This window comes from Ornithodoros turicata, chromosome 2, assembly GCF_037126465.1.
Source record: "Ornithodoros turicata isolate Travis chromosome 2, ASM3712646v1, whole genome shotgun sequence".
In the NCBI taxonomy this organism is placed as follows: domain Eukaryota; kingdom Metazoa; phylum Arthropoda; class Arachnida; order Ixodida; family Argasidae; genus Ornithodoros; species Ornithodoros turicata.
Window position 1 is genome coordinate 9,682,588 of NC_088202.1, and position 25,675 is coordinate 9,708,262.

General features: G+C 47.1%; 1 protein-coding gene across 1 annotated transcript; it reads left to right on the plus strand.

Moving 5' to 3' along the window:
* The first annotated feature begins 2,660 nt into the window (after positions 1–2,660).
* Positions 2,661–6,793, plus strand: LOC135383085 (uncharacterized). The gene is made up of 6 exons (XM_064612706.1): positions 2,661–3,082; positions 3,255–3,421; positions 4,306–4,435; positions 4,516–4,659; positions 5,168–5,475; positions 6,084–6,793. The coding sequence occupies exons 1-6, from the start codon at positions 2,945–2,947 to the stop codon at positions 6,445–6,447; spliced, it is 1,251 nt and encodes a 416-aa protein (XP_064468776.1). The 5' UTR covers positions 2,661–2,944; the 3' UTR covers positions 6,448–6,793.
* Positions 6,794–25,675: the final 18,882 nt, after the last annotated feature.

Genomic DNA, 25,675 nt, shown 5'->3' on the forward strand with positions numbered 1-25,675 from the left:
ATACCGAAGGGCTTGACTATAGGGAATGGCCAGTTTCGTGTGGCGAGGATGACAACTATGGAATGACAAATACTGCTGAGAGTCTGTGGGTTTACGGAACAGATCAGACGTTAAAACTCCATTGGTTAGCTTAATTTGAACATCAAGAAAGCTAACAGTGACGGCAGAATAGGTGTGAGTGAAGTTAATAGAAGTATGGAACTCATTGAAATCGCGTATAAATTCCAATAGGCTGTCTTCCGAATGTGGCCAGATCATAAATATGTCATCAAGGTAGCGCTTGTATAAAGTGGGTTTGTCCTCACGCGTGTTCAAGAATGCCTCTTCTAGTGAACCCATGAATAGATTTGCATAGTTTGGTGCCATTTTAGTGCCCATAGCGATGCCGCTGACTTGTAAATAGTGGCCATCGTTAAATTCAAAGTTGTTGTTCTTTAGGATCAGTTCTAGTAGAGTAGATACGACAGATGGATCACAAGAAGAATCAGAGTATTTTGAAAAAGCCGCCTCGGCTGCAGCTATGCCATCATCGTGGGGAATATTGGTATACAGGGAAGAAACATCTAACGTAACTAGGAGACTAGATGGGGGTGTCTGACATTGATTTAGTATTTTCAGGAAGTGATTGGTGTCCTTGATGTACGATGGTAGTTGCGGGGGTATGTCCTTAAGAAGATGATCTACGAAACTAGAGAGTTTTTCAGTGGCTGTCCCATTGCAGGAGACGATTGGACGTCCGGGGTTCCCCGGTTTATGAATCTTTGGGAGCATGTAGAATCTACCTGGCTTTGAGTTACGGGGAAGAAGGTATTCATATACCGCCGAATCGATCTTCTTTGCGGCCTTTAATGCCTTTAGATGTTTTGTGATATCTGAAACAATCTGTTCCGTGGGATCAGTGTCTAAAGTTTTGTAAAACGTGGCACAAGCCAATTGTCGCAGTCCCTCATCGATATAATCCTGCATATTCATTACGACAATTGCACCACCTTTATCTGCCCTTTTGATTATTAGGTTTTTCGATTTTTTAAGATTCTATTAACTTCACTCACACCTATTCTGCCGTCACTGTTATCTTTCTTGATGTTCAAATTAAGCTAACCAATGGAGTTTTAACGTCTGATCTGTTCCGTAAACCCACAGACTCTCAGCAGTATTTGTCATTCCATAGTTGTCATCCTCGCCACACGAAACTGGCCATTCCCTATAGTCAAGCCCTTCGGTATAGGAGAATCTGCTCGAATGACGACGATCTGGACAGAAATTTAGAACAGCTGCAACAAACCTTTGTCGGTCGTCAGTATCCACCCGATCTAGTTCAAGATGCTCTCAACAGAGCTCGCAAGGCAAACCGTCTAAGCTTACTGGAGAAAAGACAAAACAAATCAGAAAGTAATGCCGTGAACTTAACTGTAACATTCGCCGGAAATATCCCAAACATTAACAACATACTTAGCCGCCACCACAGTATCCTTCTCCAGTCAGAACGCACGAAAAACATATTTCCTAATCCACCACGTGTCGCTTACAGACGTACACGTAACTTACAAGATAGCTTGGTCCGCTCTAAAGTAGGCGAACCCACTAGCCATCCGGCGGGCTGTCATCCATGTAATGGCAGGAGATGCCAGATTTGCAAGTTAATGCAGACCGCACAAACGGTCAGAAGTACGAATTCCAACTTTACCGTCAAGATCAACGCAGACGTAGACTGTAACTCATGCAACGTTATCTATCTAATCCAATGCAACACATGCCGGGCCCAATACGTGGGTCAGACAAAAACTTCTTTCCGAATTAGATTCAACAATCACCGATCGGATGTTACCAAGAAACCTAATCTTCCAGTCTCACGCCATTTCAAACAACCAGAACATTCAATCAACGAAGCCTCAGTTTTTATTCTCCAGTCGAACTTTACCTCCGACCGCTCCCGGGAACAACGGGAATCTTACCTAATTTACAAATTCCGATCGGCCATTAACGAGGACCCTGGCATGCTGTCAACAATAAGAAGTCTAACAACCTAGATAAGACCCTGTTGCCTTTTCTCGTTTCAGGCAGATCAAAATCCCCACTGACCCACAAGGACGATGACCCCACTCCTGGACCTGACACAAAAACGCTCTGGAATTTCCCCAATTGACAACCGCCAGGTGGCGGGAATTTCCCCCAACCGACCACGTCATTCTCAAGCCCCTTATCAGCCTCGTGGCCACATTTAGCTCTTTTGTCCCGAAGAAGGCGGAGCTTCCGCCGTAACGTAGACATCCTCCCTAACTTTTATGATTTTTAAGTTTTAATAAACCCTTTTTTTGTTACTTCCCCTACTTTCGTCTTCTGTCTCCCATTTATTTCAACTATATATATATATATATATTTATTTATTTATAAGTCCCAAACGTTGTTTCGGCCTAATTGGGCCTTCATCAGCAATGCGTAGGTGGGCGACGATTGAGCGAGTGGCGTCGGAAGGTCACGTGGAACGTGATGTCCTCCCGTCAGGGTGAGTGACTCACCTCTGAAAGCCCAGTGCGAAGCCAGTAAAGTATTAAGTGAAGAGAAATAGCATAGGCTCTTTGGCTGCACGTTGAACATATGTTTATAAAGCGCCGCCCGCATACGACGGCTTTCTCGACGGAAAAGCGCCCAACTCCGCAGTCGTGACGTCACCCCGACGGACAACCGCCGAGTCCACCCGCATACGACGGCTCCTCGGGCGGCGTCGGTTATGTTCGGCGGCTTGGCCTTCGGAACCCCTTGCGGAGTTTTAAGCCACGAAAATTAACAAGAAGAACGTAGGCGACGGAGAACTAAGGTTTTAGGTGTAGAATGTAGCACAATACTTCACACACATAGCTTGGCAACAAAAGCACGAAACTTGATCCCGTGTATCGCTTGCATTTCCGCTTCCGTTCTCTTGTTCACTGCCGCTATCACCGCGATGGATGAACACCGAAAGTTGCTGCTTCTGAAAAAGAAAGTGCTTCTTCTTAAGAAGAAGGAGCTTTTGCGCAAGAAGAGCTGGTGGGTTCGACCTGTTTGGGAAGATAGGAAGACTGAAAGTGAATTCCACACAGCAGTGAGTACCATTTGATATTCTTCGATGCCTACGCTCACGCGAGCGTACACTTTGCGTTCTTGCACTTTGCACTTGCAGTCACTATATAAGCTACGTTTAGCGTAATATATGGTGACTGTAGGCGCAGTGACACCGTGTTACGTTCACAACGTAAAGCGCTTTACTTTTGCAGATGCGAAAACTGAGAGACAGCGGGGACAACAGCTACTTTCATAAGTACTTTCGCATGGGTCCCGAAGTTTTCGACATGCTGCACAAGTTGGTCGAAGATGATCTGCGAAAGGCCCACCTCTGCAGAGAACCGATTTCGTCAGCTGAGCGACTTGCATTTACACTGAGGTAACAGGAACGGGCGATCGTACCCTTCGAACTGCACATAACAGAAGCGTAACTGCACCCACTGGTGCCCTCGAATAACTTTGTAATCAACGCAGCCAAAACCAAGGTTATGTCTTTCTCTCGTAAAACTAACATAGTCTCTTATGACTACAGTTCCAGCACAAATGTCATCTCATGTGCTATAATTTGGACCCTCACCGAAGCTGTCCAAAAAAAAAAGTGATTCATATTTTGCACTATCTATCCGTCACACCCAGGGACTCCAGTTGTACAATTATGAATAACTGCTCCACCACGTTGGCCTCATTCCCCTTTCAACTCAGTGCAACATTACCGATGCCACTTTCTTATACAAGTCCATACATTCACAAATTGACTGCCCCACAGTTGCTAGGATCTCTGCATTTTGCTATTTCATGCATATCGCTATGGAAGCGTGCAACATATTTTTCTCCCGGACATTCTGCAGTTTTTCTTATTGCGTATAATTTCTACAATCATTTATTTATAATTTATTAATTTATTGCTAGCTTCACATATCTGTAATGTGCAATGTATTATATAAGATATGCCTTTAATTTTAGATATAAGCAATCTATCCAGCAACATTATTGCATATATGTTCTGTGAACTATATGTGTGCTACGTAAGCTGTGTGTGTATTGTCCATTTCCTCGGCATGTGTCGTCTTTAGGCATTATGTAATACTTTGTGAGCGTACACCAACACCAAAGCCCTCAAGGCTGTTCTTGGGCACACAATGAAAAAGCGTTATTATTATTATTATTACTAATTCGCTAAGCAGTGGTTCACTATACTCTCAAAGAATGAGCAAACAAAGCCTAGTGAACTGGGATCTCACGACTTCTTTGTCTCTTTCACAGGTACCTGTCATCCGGCTTAGATGTTAAGGATGTGGCAATGGCCTTCAGAGTGGGACTTGAAACTGCACGCGAGGCTATTCACCTAACTTGCAATGTTCTCTGGGAAAGACTGAGGGACCTGTACATGAAGGTATAGGTTGGCAGCTAGTCATAATCACGTGCACATGCACACAGAATATGCAATTATAACTTGTGTATTTTGCTCAACAGCCACCAGGTCCTGCAGAATGGGCAGACATTGCGAGAGGCTTTGATGAACGGTGGCAGTTTCCAAACTGTCTAGGGGCAGTTGACGGCAAACACGTCAAAATTGTTGCGCCGAAAAAAACTGGGTCCCAGTACTACAACTACAAGGTAACAGCATTTTTTATTCATACTTAAATGTTACAATATTCAGCATATGCAGCATTAGCCTATTGGCTTGTTGGCCATACCAGTCAGCCACAAGATATTGGGGCAATAATTGCTACAAACTTGTAACTTGCATTATAGAGTAGACCAGTGGTTCTCAACAATCCTTTCTTTGGACTCCTAGTATAGAACTTGTATGAAAAGGTTAACAAATATTTTGTATGATTCTACCATTTCATGGCTCCTGTTATGTCGAATGTACGATGCAGTATCTCGATAATTATTTCTGTCAACGATGACAACTTTGTCATCCGCATACTGGAAAATTGTGCTTTGTACACCTTATTTACATATACATTAAAACAGATGTTCATGTACATCTCTTTGCGACGCAGTTGATGTAACCCAAATTTTTTTGTTCTCTGAATATCACATACAGAATGTCATAGCTGTGTCACATAGCTCTGTTGCTACTTGTGTGCATATTTATTAAGGTATTCTTGTCCTCTAGGGGACATTTTCGATAGTCCTGATGGCTGTCGTAGACAGCTGCTACAGGTTTGTCCTGATTGATGTTGGCGCTGAGGGACGACAAAGTGATTCTGGAGTGTTCAAGGCATCTCCAATTGGCCACCACCTTGAAAGCGGCACCTTGGACACCCCAGGGTTGAAGAAACTGCCTGGAAGCGACCTGGTGACTCCCCACGTGTTTATTGGTGATGAGGCGTTCCAACTGCGACCTGATTTTCTGAGGCCCTACCCAGGCCTCGGCCTGCCTACAGAAAAGAGGGTCTTCAACTTACGGTTGAGCCGTGCCAGGTAATGCATATATTTTGCAAAGTTCTAGATATACAATTACTTTTACATGTTGCTTCTTAGCACTTTTATGGCAGCATAACAGTACCTCAGTTGTACTGTTGTACTGTTTCATGTAGAGTACTTATGCATATTTGTGTAGCATTTTGCAAGCCACACAGTTACTTGGACTGACACGAAAATGTGGGTAAATGTTAAGGGCATCTTCATTAATTTAGAAGAAGTGTTTTATGCATGAAACTGTATGTTATGGAATTGTTACACTAAAGTGTAACATGCCATGACAGACACGTGTGGGGTAATATAATTGTGGCCTACAAGTTGAACTGAGCAAGGAGCCAAAAAATCCACAAAGTAAGAAAGGAAACAGAAAATAGCATAAGAACATGCAGACAAAACCACATGGTCATTTTTGTAACTTGAAGAGGTGCTGCGTCCACAGAAGTCTCGTTTTAAGTGTGTGCAGAACCTCCTAACAATATAATTGTGTTTCATTTCCTTATGTTAATGTTTTCTGCTCTGTTCTGTTTTTTGTGTTTTTTTCCTAGTTGTCTTTCTACAAACTTGTATGAGCTCAATATTCTTATACATGCCATTTACATTGCATGTAGGAACTGCGTTGAAAACGCATTCGGCATTCTCTGCGCACGGTGGAGGATCCTGTTGAGGACCATCAACTTAATACCAGAAAATGCAGATGGTGTTGTAAAGGCAGCTTGTGTGCTTCACAATTTCCTGAGCACTCACAACAATGACACTGTGGGCTATGGTGACAATCAGGATGTCTACAGCAACATTACTGAAGGAAGATGGCATCAGGAGCTGGAGGGTTGTTCAATGTTGCCTTCTCTGCATCGCACCCATGCAAGAAACTTCAGCAGGGATGCCGCTGCAAGCAGGGAAGCATTTACTAAATACTTCTGTAGTCCAGCTGGGGAGTTGTCATGGCAGTGGGCAAGGGTACAACCACAGTGAAGGGCAGTTTCTTCATGAAAGATGTGCATTAGGATTGTCACCTCTCCGGATTTCACCCGAACAGTTATGGAATTGAAGTCTTGCTTTTTGTGTCTGGGTGAAGGTGAAATGCATACAGTGGACAGGTGCGCAGCTCCCCATAGAGTGCATAGTTTGAGATAGCTCACACAGAACTGGGCACAATGTAAATGAAATTGATAGGACCAATAAAAATGCAACGTTATGCATTCCAGCTGGCCAAAAAGGGGTTGTGACAGGTCATCCCAGGTTATCCCAGATAAACATAAAAAATTGTTATTTGCACTGATGTGAACCTGCACTGAAAGAATAGAAGCATAGAAGCAAAGAAAATAGGCACCGCGGATACCAAGGCGTATGTGCCTCTCTCATCACAGACCTCAATGCCGCCAGTGAGGTAGCGCACAAGAAGTCACGTGCTTACAGCTGCCCATAAAAATCCATGCAACTCTGAGGTCTGAGACGTCTGCGCTTAGCTCGGCGGTGTGCTTGAGGGCTTGTATCTCACTAGGTACGGCACATAGAAGAATAACTTTTTCCCCTTTGTATTTAGCTGCAGTGCAATGTGTCCACGACGTAATGAACCACATCTATGCAAGTGTCTCAACCCCGTGAATGCTTATCTAGGCTTTCGGCGTGACCAGGCTGTCCTGGCTTTCTGTAGTCTGAGGTAACTAAAACAACGTTTGGGTACAGAAAAAAAACTTTTGATACATCGTATTAATTCAAATGCAAAGCCCACTGCGTTGCCCCCCCCCCCCCCCCCCATGTCATTGGCTGATGGAGAAGGTGGCAACCCTAATGTACATATGAATAGTGACTCCTTTTGTTACATGAAAACAAATGTGAATGGTTATAGGCTGTGAATATGGCTGTGTTGGACTTTATGTTTTGTATAGTACTATTGTATAAATTTTGTGTGTTGTGGGGGTTGTTCTACAAACGTCGCTTGATGAATTATTCGTGAATAGACGCTGCTGTTGAAATCCTTTTCCATAGAAAGCTCTCAGTTTAAACTGTTCCCTCCCTTTTTGTTGTGTGTCATCAACTGCATCTTTCAAAGTACCCAGTCTACTGTATATGAAGTTCATCAGTAATGTTAGATTGGTTATTCATTATTGTCAAATGGTAAAACAAGGTATTGTTGTACAACATTGAGATATGTTTATTGCAAAGTCATTTCTTCATGGAGAAACTCGAGCAGGTAGCATGTTAAGCTATATAATGTTATTGCCAGCAGCAATGCTGCTTGCATGTGCTTTCCCACAGGATTTCCACCTGCAAAAATAGCATCGGTGCTGCCACGTACAGCTTTTTTCTATCTGTACAGGAGGGAAATTACAGTGTATATGTACATATTCCTATACCATATACATACACAGTGCTCTAGATATGTTGCATAGGTGACCAGCAGCTCGAACCTTTTTTTTTTTTAACACATAGCGGTAATACTCTCCACTTATTGTGATGCATCATTGACTGTGTATTTGGAATACACCCACTATGCTGTATACATTGTTGATACTGTATCATGTTGTACATTTTTGTCTACTTGTGAAATAACATGCGGTTGCACAGCACATACTACTATTTATTGCCTGCTCATTTCTTCATACCTGTGGAGAACGTCCAACAATTCAACTCTCAAACCATGCAAATACTCGCGTCGGCAGCGTCGCGCACCTTCTGCAATTATGTTTCCGAGGCTGTCATGTTCGTCGGGCCTTTGCTGCAGCTGCAGATCAATGAGACGCAGTTCAGCATCAAGCCTTTCATGGTTGTTTGAGGTCCTGGTACGTTTTCTTCGTGGTTGGGAGGATAAAGGTTGGCGAAGTGGAGTGACAGGCTGGGTCTCACAGGGTCGTGTCGCATCATCTTCACATGGTATATGAGGAGAAGCTTGAGCAACTGGGGAAGGTGGGGCATGTGGTAACGAATGGGATATTGTCGGTGGTGATGTGCAGCTAGGGGTCAATCCCGAGAGGCAAACAGAACCTGTGTGCGATTCTGTCACCATACTCTCAAGTAATGACTGTGCTGTCTCACTGCTATTAGATGCAGGCAGGGGACACATCTGTAAATTTCCAGATGTCCTGGATAGAAAGCATGATGTCAGCAGTCGAATAGCATCGATGTTATAGATTTCGCAAACCAACACTGTCTGATCAAACAGGAGCTGCATGGATGACAGAATCATTTAAATCACCATGATGCGGGAATGCTGTTTCTAACGATCCTTGAATACCAATACCAACAGTTACTCGGTCCGCATTCATCTTTTGCTCATTCGATGCATTTATGAAAGTATTTACACATGTGTCAGCACTGTTTCCCTTAAAGTCTGCCCAGGATGCACATTCCCTAAGAACGTTAGTCATGATATTGCCCACCTTTGTGAGGTGACAAGTGATGGTGACATGACAAGTATTTAAAACCACCAAAATTTATTTTTGCCCATCCCTGTTCAAAACTAGAAAAAGAAAAGAAAAAAAAAAAGACAACAAGAGGAGTGTAAAAAAGACTTTGACCATGGTGCCCTAGTTGCTTACCTCCTGGTGTTGTATATGTCTTTAAGGAAGAATAACTGCTTAAAATGTGTCCAGTCGTCGCTGTCTGCATCCACTTCTTCTATATCTCCCGAGCCCGCGCCGCTCCTCTTCTTTTGCAATATCGCTTTGAGACGTTTCGCGAATGCATCTCGTAAGCTCTTCCATCTGTTTTGAACTTCCGTGACTGAATGGAGAGCAATGTGATTAATTGAACCGCGTTCAGTTTTCAGATTCGAATTTATCATAGCGTTCTACAGTAAAAGCAGCTTAGAATTACCGTTCCAGTTGAGCGTTTCGGCAACTTGAATCCACAAGAGGTGTTTTTTCTTCGGGTCCTTGTAGTCACGACATCTCATATCCCATAGAGGCCTTCGCATGTGCACTTCAGCGACCAGCTTTTCATTTAAGAGTGCCTTTGACATTCCCGGTGAAACCATCTCAACTCCTCGAGGATGAAGAAAACACGACAAGAAGCAGACGACAGAAACTTAAAACCAGCAATGAGTACTTTATTTGACATCCAGAGGCCGGGTTGAGGAGAGGAGATTGCAAAAAGAATATACAGATGCTGTCAACAAAAGCTTTTACTGTTGTCACAGCTCAAGAACGATCCGAGAACAGTGATACGAACAGACGAGGGAGATAGCGTATGAACTGAAATTGAGGACGCAGGAGCATTCCTCTTGTGTAACGAACAAAGGCAAGTCGTCCCAGTTGCAAGACAGTTTGTTGCGAGCCCAAGAACGGATGGGAAGCTTCAGGAAGATGGCTTCAGTTGCTTGTTGAGTGCGACAGAATAAATAATAAAAAATGAAATGCGTATTCTTCGCGTGACTCCCTCGTCTACTTCGCAAACAACCATCGCAACAATCTGACTTGCAACTGCGACGACTTGCCTTTGTTCGTTGCATGAGAGGAATGTTCCTGCGTCCTCAATTTCACTTCATGCGCTATCTCCCTTGTCTCTTTCATTTTGCGCTCACGAAATGGTAAATGGAACCTTCGGTACACACATCTCTACGCCGCACGCCATGATAGTTAGCTGTTCAGGCGGCAACTTCCGGCAAGACACCCAATTGGTCAGGAAGGACGCGTTACTTCCGGCGTCAACCGTCGAGATCTGCTCACCGCAGACGTCGGCGAAACTGGCCTGCTCCTATTGTTTTCGGAGTTCAGCGGAAAACCGTCGAGCCGTCGACGCTTTCCCGTCGAGAAAACGTCGTATGCGGGTCGCGCTTAAGTTCCAAACGTCGCCACACCAGCATTGGACAGCTGTTTCGGCCTTATTGGGCCTTCATCAGCAATGCGTAGGTCGGCGACGTTTGAGCGAGTGGCGTCGGAAGGTCACGTGGAACGTGATGTCCTCCCGTCAGGGTGAGTGACTCACCTCTGAAAGCCCAGTGCGAAGCCAGTAAAGTATTAAGTGAAGAAAAATAGCATAGGCTCTTTGGCTGCATGTTGAACATATGTTTATAAGTCCCAAACGTCGCCACTCCAGCACTGGACAGCTGTTTCGGCCTTATTGGGCCTTCATCAGCAATGCGTAGGTCGGCAACGTTTGAGCGAGTGGCGTCGGAAGGTCACGTGGAACGTGATGTCCTCCCGTCAGGGTGAGTGACTCATCTCTGAAAGCCCAGTGCGAAGCCAGTAACGTATTAAGTGAAGAGAAATAGCATAGGCTCTTTGGCTGCACGTTGAACATATGTTTATGAGTCCCAAACGTCGCCACCCCAGCATTGGACAGTTGTTTCGGCCTTATTGGGCCTTCATCAGCAATGCGTAGGTGGGCGACGTTTGAGCGGGTGGCGTCGGAAGGTCACGTGGAACGTGATGTCCTCCCGTCAGGGTGAGTGACTCACCTGTGAAAGCCCAGAGCGAAGCCAGTAAAGTATTAAAGGACAACGGAAGCGAAATTTGTCCATTGCAAAAAAGGGCTCGAACAAGGTGTAAATATTACGCAGAATTATGGTGCCGCTAGTATTTTGCGAGTACGCTGTACGGATGGGCATATTTTTGACGATTACGAGCGCGACACGATCGCCCATGGAGCGCGCCCGCTGCTGCAAAGCATTGCGGGAAAATCTGAGTAGCGCCGTCAAATATCTCTCGAGCTCCATGTGCGGCTGCCCGATGAACGGGGTAAACACGGCGAATTTCGAATAACGCCTGAAGGTGTTCGATTCGGAGATCTCGTGGAAGTCTGAAGGCGATATATCCTATGAGAGATGGGTTCGTACATGCTTCTTCGTCTCCGTTTTTTCCCCGTAGCGGGAATGAGACGTACGCCGAAACGCCAAGTGGAGGTAAAGATTTGTGCCTTCCGTTTTCGTGCAAATACAGAAGGGGCTGCTCCTTCTTTCAGTCTGATGTACTTCGTTGACAAGTCAAGGCCTATCAGCACCTCTGGATTTGTTTTGAACCATTCGTCAACAATATGTCTGCGCACTACTTGTCTTGTTTCACCTGGCTGCAAGTAGGCATAGACGGATTCGCGGCGAGAATAAGACTCCTGTCTTTCGGAAACAATTTAAATATGACAGTCATCAAAAAAGTCAGACATCGGCAGAGTTTGAACTTCGCATCTCTCGATTGCTAGTCGAGCGCCAATGGCCAATACGGTCACGGAAACAACCACAGACTGGTAGAGCGTGTTTGTTGTGAAATATATCCTGGCCGAACGCAAGGTAAGACATCCAGCAATAAGCAGCAAGACTCTCACCCCTAGAGAGAATGAGATCACCTTCCTTCGGATGGATTTTGGGGGCCAGCCTCGGTAGTGTTGTCTTTGTAATAAACGTCACTCGATGTTTGACGCTGTGTTGTTGATGTCTATCCGTGTTTCGTTCGTGCAAGGAACACTATGTCCTCCGGTTGCCGAAAGGAAGTCGGCAACATGCTGTATCACAGCCAGGAAAGACTTCACAAGTATGTACAATTTTTCGTGTCGCGAAAATCAACCTCCGATCGCAAAACAACCGCGAAATGAAAGTCAGGAACTCCAACAGGAGAGACATCGTGCGTCACTTCCGTGGTCTGCTACTGCGGCGCAGCGACGCTCGCCAGGGGCTCAGAGTGCTCCGTGGCCGATTTTTATATCGCGATTGTGGCGGCATTTCAACTAGTAATATACGTAAATCTAAGTCGAATTCCGGATTGTTTTGGTACACATCGCAATATGAGGCAAACAGCTTTGCAGCTTATTTTCGCTTCCGTTGTCCTTTAAGTGAAGGAAAATAGCATAGGCTCTTTGGCTGCACGTTGAAGATATGTTTATAAGTCCCAAACGTCGCCAGACCAGCATTGGACAGCTGTTTCGGCGTTATTGGGCCTTCATCAGCTGGGCCGAAACTGCTGTCCAATGCTGGTGTGGCGACGTTTGGGACTTATAAACATATGTTCAACGTGCAGCCAAAGAGCCTATGCTATTTTTCTTCACTTAATAATTTACTGGCTTCGCACTGGGCTTTTAGAGGTGAGTCACTCACCCTGACGGGAGGACATCACGTTCCACGTGACCTTCCGACGCCAATCGCTCAAACGTCGCCCACCTACGCATTGCTGATGAAGGCCCAATAAGGCCGAAACAGCTGTCCAATGCTGGTGTGGCGACGTTTGGGACTTATAAACATATGTTCAACGTGCAGCCAAGGAGCCTATGCTATTTTTCTTCACTATATATATATATATATATATATGTATAGATAGATAGATAGATAGATAGATAGATAGATAGATACTCATGGAACGATGCGACAGCACCAGAGGACAGGTGTTTCGCCGTGTTTGCGGCTCGTCAGCTCTGCGTAGCTGCGCATCGTTCGGAATTGGCAAACCATCTTAATGGCGGTCGTTGGCGCCTGACGCTTGACATGTAAACATATGCCTCACGTGCAGACATGGAGCATTCGCTCATTTTTATATTTGTATCTGTACTTATTGGCTTTGCACTGCGGCCGCCGCAGGTGTTGCTAACATCCTTCAACATTGATGTCTTGCAGAGACAAAGTGTTTGTGCCGACGCAAGAGCGTGTCACATCCCTACGCTGTGCCGATGAGAGCCAACTAGCTCGAAACGGCTGTCCACAGCTGGGATTGTGGCACGCTTGACATGTAAACGTATGCCTCACGTGCAGCCATGGAGCATTCGCTGATTTTTATATTTGTATCTGTACTTATTGGCTTTGAACTGCGGCCGCCAGAGGTGTTGCTAACACGCTGCAACATTGATGTCTTGCAGAGACACAGTGTTTGTGCCGACCCAAGAGCGTGCCACATCCCTACGCTGTGCCGATGAGAGCCAACTAGCTCGAAACGGCCGTCCACAGCTGGGATTGTGGCACGCTTGACATGTAAACATATACCTTACGTGCAGCCATGGAGCATTTGCTCATTTTTATATTTTTATCTGTACTTACTGGCTTTGTACTGCGACCGCCAGAGGTGTTGCTAACACTCTGCAACATTGATGTCTTGCAGAGACACAGTGTTTGTGCCGACCCAAGAGCGTGTCACATTCCTACGCTGTGCCAATGAGTTTTTGCTGATGTTTTCCTCAGACGGCTATCAGACGTATGTCGGCGTAGTTCCCTTAGAAGTCGGCCCAGGACGCACATTCCCTCCAGAGCTTTAATCGCGACGCTGGCCAAATCTGTGAGGCTGACAAAGGCAAGCTCTTTCAGCACAATCCGCACCACGGCCATCCATGTTGGTTCAACTTTTCGCCATAGTATTGTGGCCAGGTTGCGAATGCCCCCTTATTGCTGCTTTCTTGGTGGTGCTTCCTCCAACCCTTTCTAACTCTCATGTGCAAAGACACATTGTCGTAGCGACACTACAGCTTCCGTGCTAGCACTGAGTAGATGGCACACCATCGAAAGTAAATGTTAACTGCGTCATTACGGTAACGATATGTAACGCTTATTGAGTGTTGCCGAAGGAAAGTGTTATAACTAGCTAATTCTACAAATATTGCCAGTCCTGCCGTGAGCTCGTCTTTGGGAGTTGGCGTTGCGATGGTTGTAGACTAGTGTGTTTGTTGCGTTAAAGGGAGCCAGCCAATATGGCTGGTCTTCCACGATGATGCCAATACATATATAAATATTGGTATTTAGCGAATATCTCCATTCCTCCGCGGACTACTCTTCAGGCCGCTACATGTGCGGCGTTTCAGTTTTATCTGGGGCGGTTCTGTAGAATGGGTATCGAGAGGTCGTATGTATCGGCCTCGCGTAGATGGCGGCCTTTTGGTGCCCGATTTCAAAGTGATGTGCCTTGCCTTAGGTCTGCGCGCGATCTTTCAGGGTCTCCTAGAGCAGCGGCATCCTGCTCAGGGTCTACTAACTTTTCTGTTAGGACCCGACATTCGTTTTTTTTCTGAGCTGACACACACTCGCCCGCGCTCAGAGTGCGTGGCTCCCCACCTGAAGGCATACGTTGTGGCAATGGGCAGCCTGAGAGCTTCTTTCCCTGATGATGACATAACATCATGGCCCGTGCGGCGCCTTTACATGGCACTTCTTGCGCTTAATCGGCCACCCCCGAACTCGACGCCTATTCAGCGCCACATGGCGTGGCGTACGACCACTGCTGGCTGGCTGGATGCCCGTCGGGCCAGTCTTCAGTGGCGCTTAGCGCATGACGTCTTGCCGCTGCGTGAGCGTTTTTCCCGTTTTGGTGTAACGTCACCCGGCTGTCCCTTCTGCGAGTACAGGGAGTCAGCAGAGCATGCTTTCAGTTTATGTTTGTTGCCGGGTGCCCTGTGGCACCGTGTAGCAGGCCCCTATAGCCTGACGGATGTTGAGTGGAGCACAGTTCGTGGTCTGTACCCCCTCCCTGTCTCGCAGCGGGATAGGCGGCATTTTGTGCTCTTGGTGGTCGAAATCAACTACCAAGTGTGGATTTCACGCTGTCGACGAGTGCACGCGCAGGAGAGCCGCAGTGTGCAAGAGGTGATTCGGCTAGTTAACGCCGGTATTCGCAAAGTTCTTTGCAGGGAGCGTGCGGTGCTTGGAGCAGTTGAGTTTCACCGTCGCTGGATGACCTCTGACATCCTCTTCAGGGTGGACAATGGCAAGTTCCATGTTAACCTATGAGGTGTCCACATCCTCGTGTTGTTCTCCCACTTGCAGCTTTCCAGTGTCATGGACTGTTGCATGGCGAAACGGACACGTATAGCAATCCCTGAACAGCCTTAGTCGCTGGGCGAGAGTTGGTATTCAGAATGTTGTTCGAGTCTATTTGAGATGCTGCAGGAAGCCTGCCCCTGTGGCCGGCCTTCCATTTGATGCCAATACACTCTCATTAGAGCTGCCTCTGGTCTGGCATATGCTCTGGTCTCCCTTCAAATCCGCGTATTGATCTTTCGCCTTTGGGCTAGGATCTTTCGCGGTGGAGGGAGGCGAAAGGGAGCCGGTCCTTCATATTTGGAGAAGGGCCCCTTGATAACGCGCTCCGCCCCTGGGTGGGCCGTGTCTTTGAACGCGCGGCCGATAACAAGGTCGTCGGGGCAGTACCGCTTGCGGTGCTGTCCGGGAAGATCTTTTCCTGATCCTTCTAGAGCTACCTCCATAGGTAGCTCTCCTGCTTGATGACAATACACCCATTAGAGCTTTCCAAGGGAGCTTTCCATATTCCACTTTTACTGTGGAGTAGGGCGGCGCAAATATTTGGGTTCCCAGCAGTTGATTGGGCCACCGTAAGGTACCTGGAGCCGTTGCCGGTCGCACGCGCAGAGCGGAAGCAACTAGCATTGCTGATCTCGGAAATTAACTTCCAAATTTGGATTCGCCGGTGCCGGCTGTCCTTTGGTGGCCCAGATGTTGGGAGCATGGCTATTTTTCAGGCAGTGAGAGCCTTGCTGCGTGCACTTATCACCCGTGAGCAGTCATTATTTGGGTCTGTGGAGTGCTGTCGCCGCTGGCTTACTGCGACTCGGCTCTTTGATCATGATCAAGGTGAGTGGCATATCAAGTTCTAGTAAGCCCACTAGGACTAAAATATGTGCAACACAGAGATGAAGGCTGAGGAAGGGGATGCGTCCCCTTGTCTTCTTGTCCTGGGCACCTCCCTTCTTGGGATCCTCAGCTGCCTTGTCGACACGTGCGCTTGGCATCCCGTGTCGGAAAATCTGCACCTTTACTTATTTCTACATTCCTGCTCAGCTTCAACGTTCACCAGGAACAACAAAAACGTATTCATTTCACGTGTGCGAACTTCGAACGATACTTCGAACGATAAACACAATGACAATGCGACAACATGGAATGTTCATCTGTGGACAGTAATATCCGACCAAATACTGAGGTATTCTTTTACGAATCAGTGATATTTCTGCGCGTTTTTCACTTTGGTGCCGAACGTAGGTGAGAATGCCGTCTCGGTTTCCCTTAGGAGTATACCCAAAAGAAAATAAAAAGAAGATAAAAAAAGAGAAACGTAGGCCGCACTATTGCGCCAGGTCACTCCACGACACTTGAGCTGGTCACCACTTTTGAATGCTGCTGCAAAGCCACCTCTTGTGTATCTCGCGATATATACGTATACCCCGAATCATTATCATTGTCTATCTGGGGGATATTGGATATATAGTGTTCGCTGAATGTCTGCGTTGTGTGTCACTGCTCATCATGAGGACCATTATTCTGTCCGAAACTGATCTATGCTTCCGTGGATGCAGACCGAACTTTCTACATGTGCGGAATAGAGTATCGCCCCTGCCGAAGAAATTCCCCATTCAGAATCATAAAATAAAGTTGTTTTTCTGCATGTGTATATATCAGGTGCAAACATCTGGTTGAATCAGGTGTCGTACGACCCAAGCCGCGGTTACATGAACCCGACAGAAACTGGTCGAGATTGGTCGACACGGCCTGATGGGAGAGGGTTTGCTGCGATAAACCAACTCGACTCACTTTTGTCGAGTTCCTATAAACGTGGGTCCACATGTACAGCCTGTGTCAAACCTGGTTCAACCTGATTTCATACCTGAAGCACACGTGTACGGTTCCAGTGCTTGTTATGATTCGAAGCAAGTGAATACGTTTGAAATTGATACGTTTTTGTTGTTCCCGATGAAGGTTGAAGCTGAGCTGGAGTATAGAAATAAGTGAACGTGTCTATTTTCCAACAAGGGTCACCAACTGCACATGGCGACAAGGAAGTTGAGTACCTTACGAAACGAATTGGCGGAGACTAACACAAGGGGACGCATCCCCTCCTAAGCCTCCATCTCAGCATAGCAGATATTTACTCATGCTGCTTGTGTCGCGTGCTTACTGTCCCTGACAGCGGTTTATCCAGAAGCCCAAGAATGAGGGGGGAGGGGAAAAAATTGGGCGGGGGCAGGGAGTGCACACGTAAAAAGGTAGGGGTGTGTCGCCGAACATTTGGGGGTGTTGACGGTGCAGGGGGTTCTGGATACATCACAGGTCCTCGACTTATCATACTGTATGGTCCGAAAGAGTCATTTTGGGGTAACAGAAATTCATGGAAAATACCATACCTGTTGGGATTAGCGTCACCAGGAGCTTCATTATTATAGCCATCATAGGGAATGCTCAAGGGAACACTGTAAATGAACCCACATATCACCTTACAATACATTTATTTCCTTGCTCAAGTGTCTCATCCAGTGCCGCTCTTTCTCATTCAGGAGCTTTCCTGAATTGAAATGCTTTCAGTCGCTCCCCAGCACGTCTCCTTCCACACTCTTATCTTTCCAGACGAGGAGAAGCCGCTGCTCTATCACTCCGCGATAGATTAGCGGACTATGATAAGCGCGGACTCGAGACCGAAGGCAGGCTGGAACAGCACGCTCATTTTCTTGTTATTTTGGTTTCGTCACTTATCATCCTCTCCCATTTCGAAGCCAATCAAATCTCCCTAACCTTCTGAAGAGAAAAATATGACCTGGGGCTTTAAGCGTGGGGAAGAAAAATCAGTGACGAAACCAAAATAACAAGAAAATTACCTTTTTGGGCGGGTTCATTTTGAAATGCGCTCGCCGTGTGTTATAGCTATCTCTGAATGATATGGCACGTCTGCAGCCCGCCGCCTGGAAAGGAGAGATTCCCGTGACGTTGATCCAGCAGCTGGAAGTATTTCTACCGAGGTGATATTCGTCCCTTACAACTACGCTTGTAGTATGCATTGTGCGGGACTTGTCGTATTCAGTAATATAGTTATGAGTGGAAAACATTATGTGCTCTAAAACTAAATTGCACAGCAACCAGCGAGTTTAGATAAGCCTGAAAGAAAAGAAAAAAGAAAAAGAAAATCGGGTTTGATAATGCGACCCCTTCGTTCAATTGCAGCATACCTTTCAACTTGGTATCCAATCTTTATTGCAGATTTCCAATAACCCAATACCCATTAGCAAGGATCCACGGTATGAGGGCCGACATGGGATACAGTATATAGTGTAGTAGAGACTGGAACAGCATAGAGTATCGCTGCATAGAGCTGTTCTTAAGTAGAGTTTGAGATAATTCTAAACAAGTGCTACGCGATCTCGGGTAAGTTACTTATTTCTAGATGAAGTTGTAGCGGCCGGTGGACAAAGACGAAGATGGTCGCGCGCCTGGAGCACCTGCCTCAGTTCCACCGGCGCGGCCATGGAGATAGGCCACCGTCATTGCCTCTCCGTGGCATACCATCATCGCCGGTCGGGGCTCACGTAGATGAAGACCATCGTCCTCTACATTTGGTGACCCGAACTATGAACACCATGTTCGGCGTAATTCGGTCCTTTTCCCAGATCACCTCGGACGGTATCACGCCACTCCGCACGAAGGTCAAAGCTATTGACGATTTCTCCCAGCCACAAACTCATCGCAAGCTCCGCCAATTCCTTGGGTTGATCAATTTTTATCGAAGATTCCTTCCCGGCTGTGCACGTCTACTTGCCCCACTTTTCGACCTCCTTTCTGGCACCAATCGTTCCAGTAAAACCCTCGTGTGGACAGCTGAGGCTGAGCAAGCGTTTCAGCACGTTAAAAAGATGTTGTCCGAGGCTACGCTCCTCGCTCATCCTATCCCGAATGCACCGACGTACCTCGTAGTTGACGCCTCAAGTGTGGCGGTAGGCGCAGCCCTGCATCAACTCGACGACCAAGGCCAGCCCGTCCCATTGAGTTTTTTTCTCTCGCAAGCTCACGGCTGCAGAGAAACGATACAGCACTTTCGGCCGCGAGCTGCTTGCCGTCTACCTAACCATAAGGCACTTCCGCCATTTCCTCGAGGGACGACCCTTCACCGTTTACACGGACCATAAGCCGCTGACTTTCGTCATCAAATCCTCCAGCGCCTCGCTTTCGCCCCGTGAGATTCGGCATCTCGCTTTCATCAGCGAGTTTAGCACCGACGTTCGTCACATTTCTGGCCAATCCAACCAAGTAGCCGATACGCTGTCGCGTCTCGATGTATCGGCGGTCACATCATCTCCACCTCCAGCCATTGACTATGCTGCCCTTGCTCTGGCACAGGCTGATGATCCGGAACTCAAGCAACTCTGCGCGACGCCGAATAACCTAGCCATCAAAATGGTCCCATTGCCTGTCAGCACTCATCCCCTTCTCTGTGACACTTCTACGGGAACGCCCAGACCTTATGTCCCTCAGGCCTTTCGACGCCAGTTCTTCGACGCGTTCCACTGCCTCGCCCACCCCGGTATACGAGCCACGCAGCGTCTCATCTCCACCCGTTTCCTGTGGCCCAGCATGCAGAAGGACGTCCGTCACTGGACCCGCACATGTCTAGCATGCCAACGAGCCAAGGTGCACCGCCACACGTCGACGCCCTCCGCTGCCTTCCCCGTACCCGAAGCCCGTTTCCGGCACATACACATCGACCTCGTCGGGCCCCTTCCACCTTCTTCGGGTAACACCTACCTTCTAACATGTGTTGACCGGTTTTCCCGATGGCCAGAAGCCTACCCCATTCGCGACATTACCGCCCCTACTGTCTGTGGTGCATTTCTCACCACATGGGTATCCCGGTTCGGGGCGCCAGCCACTATCACCACTGACCGCGGTCGCCAATTTACTTCCCGCCTTTTCGCCGCGGTATGCAGATTCCTGGGAGCCCAGCACCGTCTCACCACTGCATATCATCCCTGCTCTAACGGCCTCGTAGAGAGGCTCCATAGACAGCTCAAGGCAGCCCTGAAGACCTCGGAGTTTCCGGAACGTTGGTCTGAGCACTTGCCCCTGGTTCTGCTTGGTATCCGCAGCGCCATCAAAGACTGCAGTGTTTCCGCAGCAGATTTGCTGTACGGCGGCCCCCGTCGCCTCCCCGGTGAATTCTTCGCTCCCGACGCAACTCAGCCCCTGCCCGACCCGCAAGATTTTGCCACCCGGCTCTCCTCATTCTGTGCCACCCTGCGGGCGCCGTCTTACCGACCCTCATCCGATCGTCGCGTCTTTGTGCACCCCGACCTGGCAACCACGACACATGTCTTCGTACGCCACGACGGCCATCGGCAGCCCCTGCAGAACCCATACGACGGTCCCTACCTCGTCCAAAGTCGCCGTCCGAAATCCTTCACACTCCTCATCAATGGGCGCTCCGAGGTGGTTTCCACGGATCGCATTAAGCCCGCATACATGGACGTTCCGTCTGGCTCAGCGTTTCCAGCCCCCGTCTCTTCGGTCCCCTCCCCCGTGACCCCGGTTTCCTCCCCGTCTCGCCGGGTGCACTGGGACTCAAAACCGCCAACCTGCCTTCGGCCTTAGACTCTTTTTGTGTGCGCTCTCCGAGCTTCTAGAGGGGGGAGCCTGTAGCGCCACCGCCGTCTAACGATTGTCACGATCCTCGAGGACTGCTTCTTTCCTCTCGAGCTGGCAGTTCCTTTCGGGCAGTGTCGAAGTGGCATCACGCAGTAAAGACTGTTTTTCCCTAGGTCAGGGTAACAGGGATCTCACACACGCAATCCGCATGTGGCCCGCAGTCAGCTATTCTGTGACCCGAGGGATCTTGACCACTAAACAGAATAAAGATGAACTCCACCAAAAATAATCAGAAATTAGGAATGAAACCATGTGTTCAGGCATTGTTTTTACCCTCGCTCGCCGTACAGTGCTGCTCCTGTCCATAATACGAAGCCCATACACATCTGAGCAGTTCTTGTGGCTCATGAACCTCAAGTAATGGTCACAGTGAGCTGGTGTGCACGTGCATTCTGGTAAACTACACTCTAAGAAATATGATAATTAAGAAAGAGTGAAGGGAAGAAGTAGTGGAGAGAATGGCTTCATTTTAATTATTAAACTAAGTTTACGAGCTTGCACTATAGCGGCAGCATCTCCGGATATCATCCGTGAGAAACTGTATGGAGCGCAGAGAAAACAAGAAAAATAGAGATGGAACAGTTATGTACAAAGGTCATTGTATTAAATTTTTAATTACTGCTCTTTCTCTGATTTTTCTATATAGTTTTTTCCACGTTGAAAATGGAAGCAAAGGCAACAATACAGTGTGTAAATAGACAATTTCAGTGCTCATGAACGTGGGACAACCGTTGTACAACACATGTACGACCATATGTACATGTACGAAGAATTTGAAACGCTTTTCAAATTTTCAGTGCCCGATTTGGAATGGCAGCTTATTTATTTTCGTTTGTGTGTGAATAATTATACATGCTCGGAGCGCCCAATTACTACAGGGCTCCTGTTTATTTTGTACACCTTTTATGATGGAGTATTTTGCGATAATTACGGTCATTTCTATTCTGTCCGGTCCTCCATGATGTCGGCCAAGGTCAATGCGGTGCGCGGCTCGATTTAAGCTTGAGTCCCCCGGCCTAGATGGTCTGTGACCGATGCGGCTTCACTGCATCCACTTGCGGGGAGCGTACGGCATGATTCGGATTCGCACCCATCTCTACATCACATTAGCTCAACGGGAGCAGGTCGAGTTGGCTTGTCGAGTTCGTTTCGCTTGCGTAAACGCTATCGGGTCGTGTTGATCCAGCGTCACGTCGAATCAAGTCAACCCGAAAACAGGGGGAAGGTTGACTCGACTCGCTCGGGCTGTAGGTGCCACACGGGCTAGTCGACTCGCTAGGCACTGCTGCGATCGCCTCTGGTTGGACGAGCGAGCTCATGTAAACAGCGTTGGGTCGGGTTCGACTCAGCCAGCTCGTCAACTCGACCTACCCCTGTCGGGTTCATGTAAACGAGACTATGTAACCATTTCGCGCAGACGAGAACAACGCCAGCTCTCCCAGCATCACGGCGTTTCCTTTGAAGATGACCTATATCCCGTCAGAGTTTCAGATTTGACAGAGAGCTCCAAAACATTTTGTAACATCGTTCCCGAAGGCCAAGGTTCTTCGTAAAAGGTTTTAGACATCCCGCAGTACGTGCATGTGTTTCTTCACAACGCACGCTTGGCAGAGGAAATACGGGCACTCCTCTTGCTATGCTCCACCTTCTTCCTCTTCTTCCTCGCACAAAAATGGGGCCATGGACCACGGAGGGAGGTTGATCAGGGCTATATATAACTATGTAAGATTGATGTATCGCCATGAACCAGTGTGTATGTTCCCTTCTGCATTCCTCAACTTCATCGTCGCCACTCGTAATTGATGTCCTTTGCTAACAGCACAGGCAGTTGTAGCACACTGTGCCACACGCATGGTGCAACGCTGCAACGCTGAGTATTGTTGCACACTCAGAATCGCCAATCGCCTGCGTTACAGTCCAAGAATTGTTACTCCACGGTGTTCATAACATTGGTTCATGCAAATTAGCAGTGGTATTGTGTTATTATTAGATGTTATTATAGATTAATAAAAATGAGAGACGAAAACGAGTTTCATGTGATAGGAAGGTATTCACTATAACAGTCCCGAAAGTATGGTCAAGCCAATTGTAGCGTCTCTTTCAACGGGTGACATACAACATTGCTAAGCTAAGATTTTATAACTTTCGATGTACTTTTCAAAACTCGCGAATGTCGAAAGGTACTCTGCAATTGAATGGTATGATCAAACATAAGCAAACATTAGCAAATGCTTGAGTCTCCTCTACGCGAAACCCGACTTTAGAGGTGCGAACACGCAGAATTTGATATTTAAGAAACTGAAATATACTACCATAAATCACACCTTCTATCGAGTAAAATGATATTGCGTTAGCGACTGTTTTCTTTCTTTTTTTTTTTTTTTTTTTACAGAAATTGCTGTTAAACTGAACAAGCCGGCCATTTTTTTCGAAGCTATCGTATTCCGCGTACTGCGAGTATTTACCACAGCAGAGGTACTCAGAGTATTTACCACCCAGCGCCTGCTGTCAATCAAAAGGGCGCGATGCGGTCGGGGAGGTAACACGTGCTGTTAAACCCCATGCAATCAACCCACGAGGGGCGATGCCATCGACGTGGTAAAGAAGGCAGTTACCACATTTCAAACCCTTTTTTTCTTATGGTATCTTCGAGTGGCGCTACCAATGCTCTACGTCAGAGCGCTCCGAGCTGGAGGAGGAAAGAAGACGGAAGAAGGAAACGCTTGCCGAAGCTGTTGTCAGAGCACTCAGCTTTGACCAGTCGTAGATAGAGCGCTTTGTGGCTGCCAGTCGAAGGTGCCATAAGACTGTGGAACGACTTGCACGCTGTGTCTCCAGCAGAAATGCTACACGCATGGCATGTTAAAACAAATATTGTACTCGAACCGTCTCGCCAACTGATAACCCCAACTGGTTCAGTGGCGTGAAGTGTAATTTTGGTTCAGTGCCGGTCCTGCAGTAGGTATCGGCTTATAGCGGTCTTTTGGTTCGGATTTAGTTGTAGTTCCGCTCCCTAGCGACGGCTGTACCGTGGTGTATGTTTTGGAAGTTGTGCCTTGCAAAGGAAGCGTTTCGTTCCATTTGACACGCAGAAGTATCTAGAGAAAGGAACTCCTAGGCGCCCACATCATCGCTCCTGAAATGAATATCTCTCAATGGCAAAGTGATCATCGTGTAATCTGCCAAACATCGACCACGGTGTTATGCAAATGCACTTAAGTGAGTTAGCAAACTACCAGAAGGACAGTATATTTCTTAAAAAGAAGAAACGGAAAACGAAAAAGGGAAAACACGTAACAGCAGTTCCATGACGTCAAAACGATAGGCTGGATTAAGAATAACCCCGTTTTCGTTTGAAGATTTACGATCAGGGCGGCTGCAATCTGCTTTTCAACAAGTCTGCACAGGTATCATTGTAAATCTGTAACACATGGGATTCTGCTCGCATAATGAAATTTTTCATCACGGTCGTCAATACATGGATCACCACGAATTTATTTATTCATTCATTGAGGACGTAACCCTCTTACTCGTAGCCTTTGACGGGGTCAATACACTTTTATCGGTACCAGGAAAGATTCAGTAACACAAAAGCAACAATGTCCACCCTAACACAAAGACGGCTACCACGGCTTCGAAATGATACCGTAAAGTAATTTGCACTCCGATACTAATGGCTTTGGTTTCAATCGATGCGTCTTTAAATTATCCGTTGGCTGGGTTGATCGGAACACCGCACTGCTGTTTCCGCTATTGAAGGTTTTGCTTGAAAAGAAGCGATGCAAGAACGGCTACGGTAGCCAGGACCCACGTAGGTTTCAGAGTAACACTTCCATTGGGACACTCGTAGTTGCACGGGCCACCGCCGAGGTTCTTCACTCTATCCTTGTTCTGGCTGATCACCTGTTCCACATGAGAAGAACAGCCGCTGGGCTGTTTGCTTCGGTAACAACTTGCCAGTACTTTCTCCATACTGAAACAAACATACAAAAGTAAGAAAAACACATTACGAACGCGGTCAAGTGCATTATGCTGTGACATCCTGTATTTAGAATATGTTAAAGGCAGACTTCGGAACGATCTTTGAAAAAAAAAAAAAAAATGTTGCACGACGCTTTTGGTACATATTGGCCCCCAAATACCGGATATGGGCATGGTTTCCCTCTTACGCGATGTATTATGCGAATGTATCTATCAGCTAATCTAAATCGAAACCACAGTCGGGGGAGGAGGCGGCCACAACACCCCTTTCCCAGAGCTTCCACACCAAGCCGACGCATGACGTCACCGGGTATGTAGAAGCAACGCGCGGGTATGTACGCGTGTGTCGCGGCTGGTCATAGCGGTTTAGGATCAGTGTTCCGTCATGGGTTCACGCCATTACGACCCTGTATCCTTTTCGTCTGACTCGGACGAGTGCGACGAAGTTTCTTCGGAGCCACCGTTGGACGCGGATATCAACATCTGTGTCGCACGGTGTTCGCCGCGTATGACGAGTCTTCCTTCAGACCCTCATCTACAATCTACACGGTGTCTCACGTAACCTGTGAAAAAATTATATTTAAAAATCTACACGTCGGAAAATTATGGGGTCATCGGTATTCGACTTGAGACGGCTTTTGCCATGGTGTGAGAACGCTTTTATGAATCTTTCGCCATGGGAAATTTAATTTTCGGAATTAAAAAACGGAAATTGCCTAGTCAACCTAACATTTTTTCGAAAATGCTCCAAAAGCCGGGAGACGACATAACTAGACAAAAAAGTTGAGAACTCCGACTTAACATAACAAAAAAGCAAGCTCACTCAGACGTTTCGTCCGTCATGCGACGGACATCGTCAGTGCCAAACTGAATGAGAGTTTACAAAACCGGTCGCTA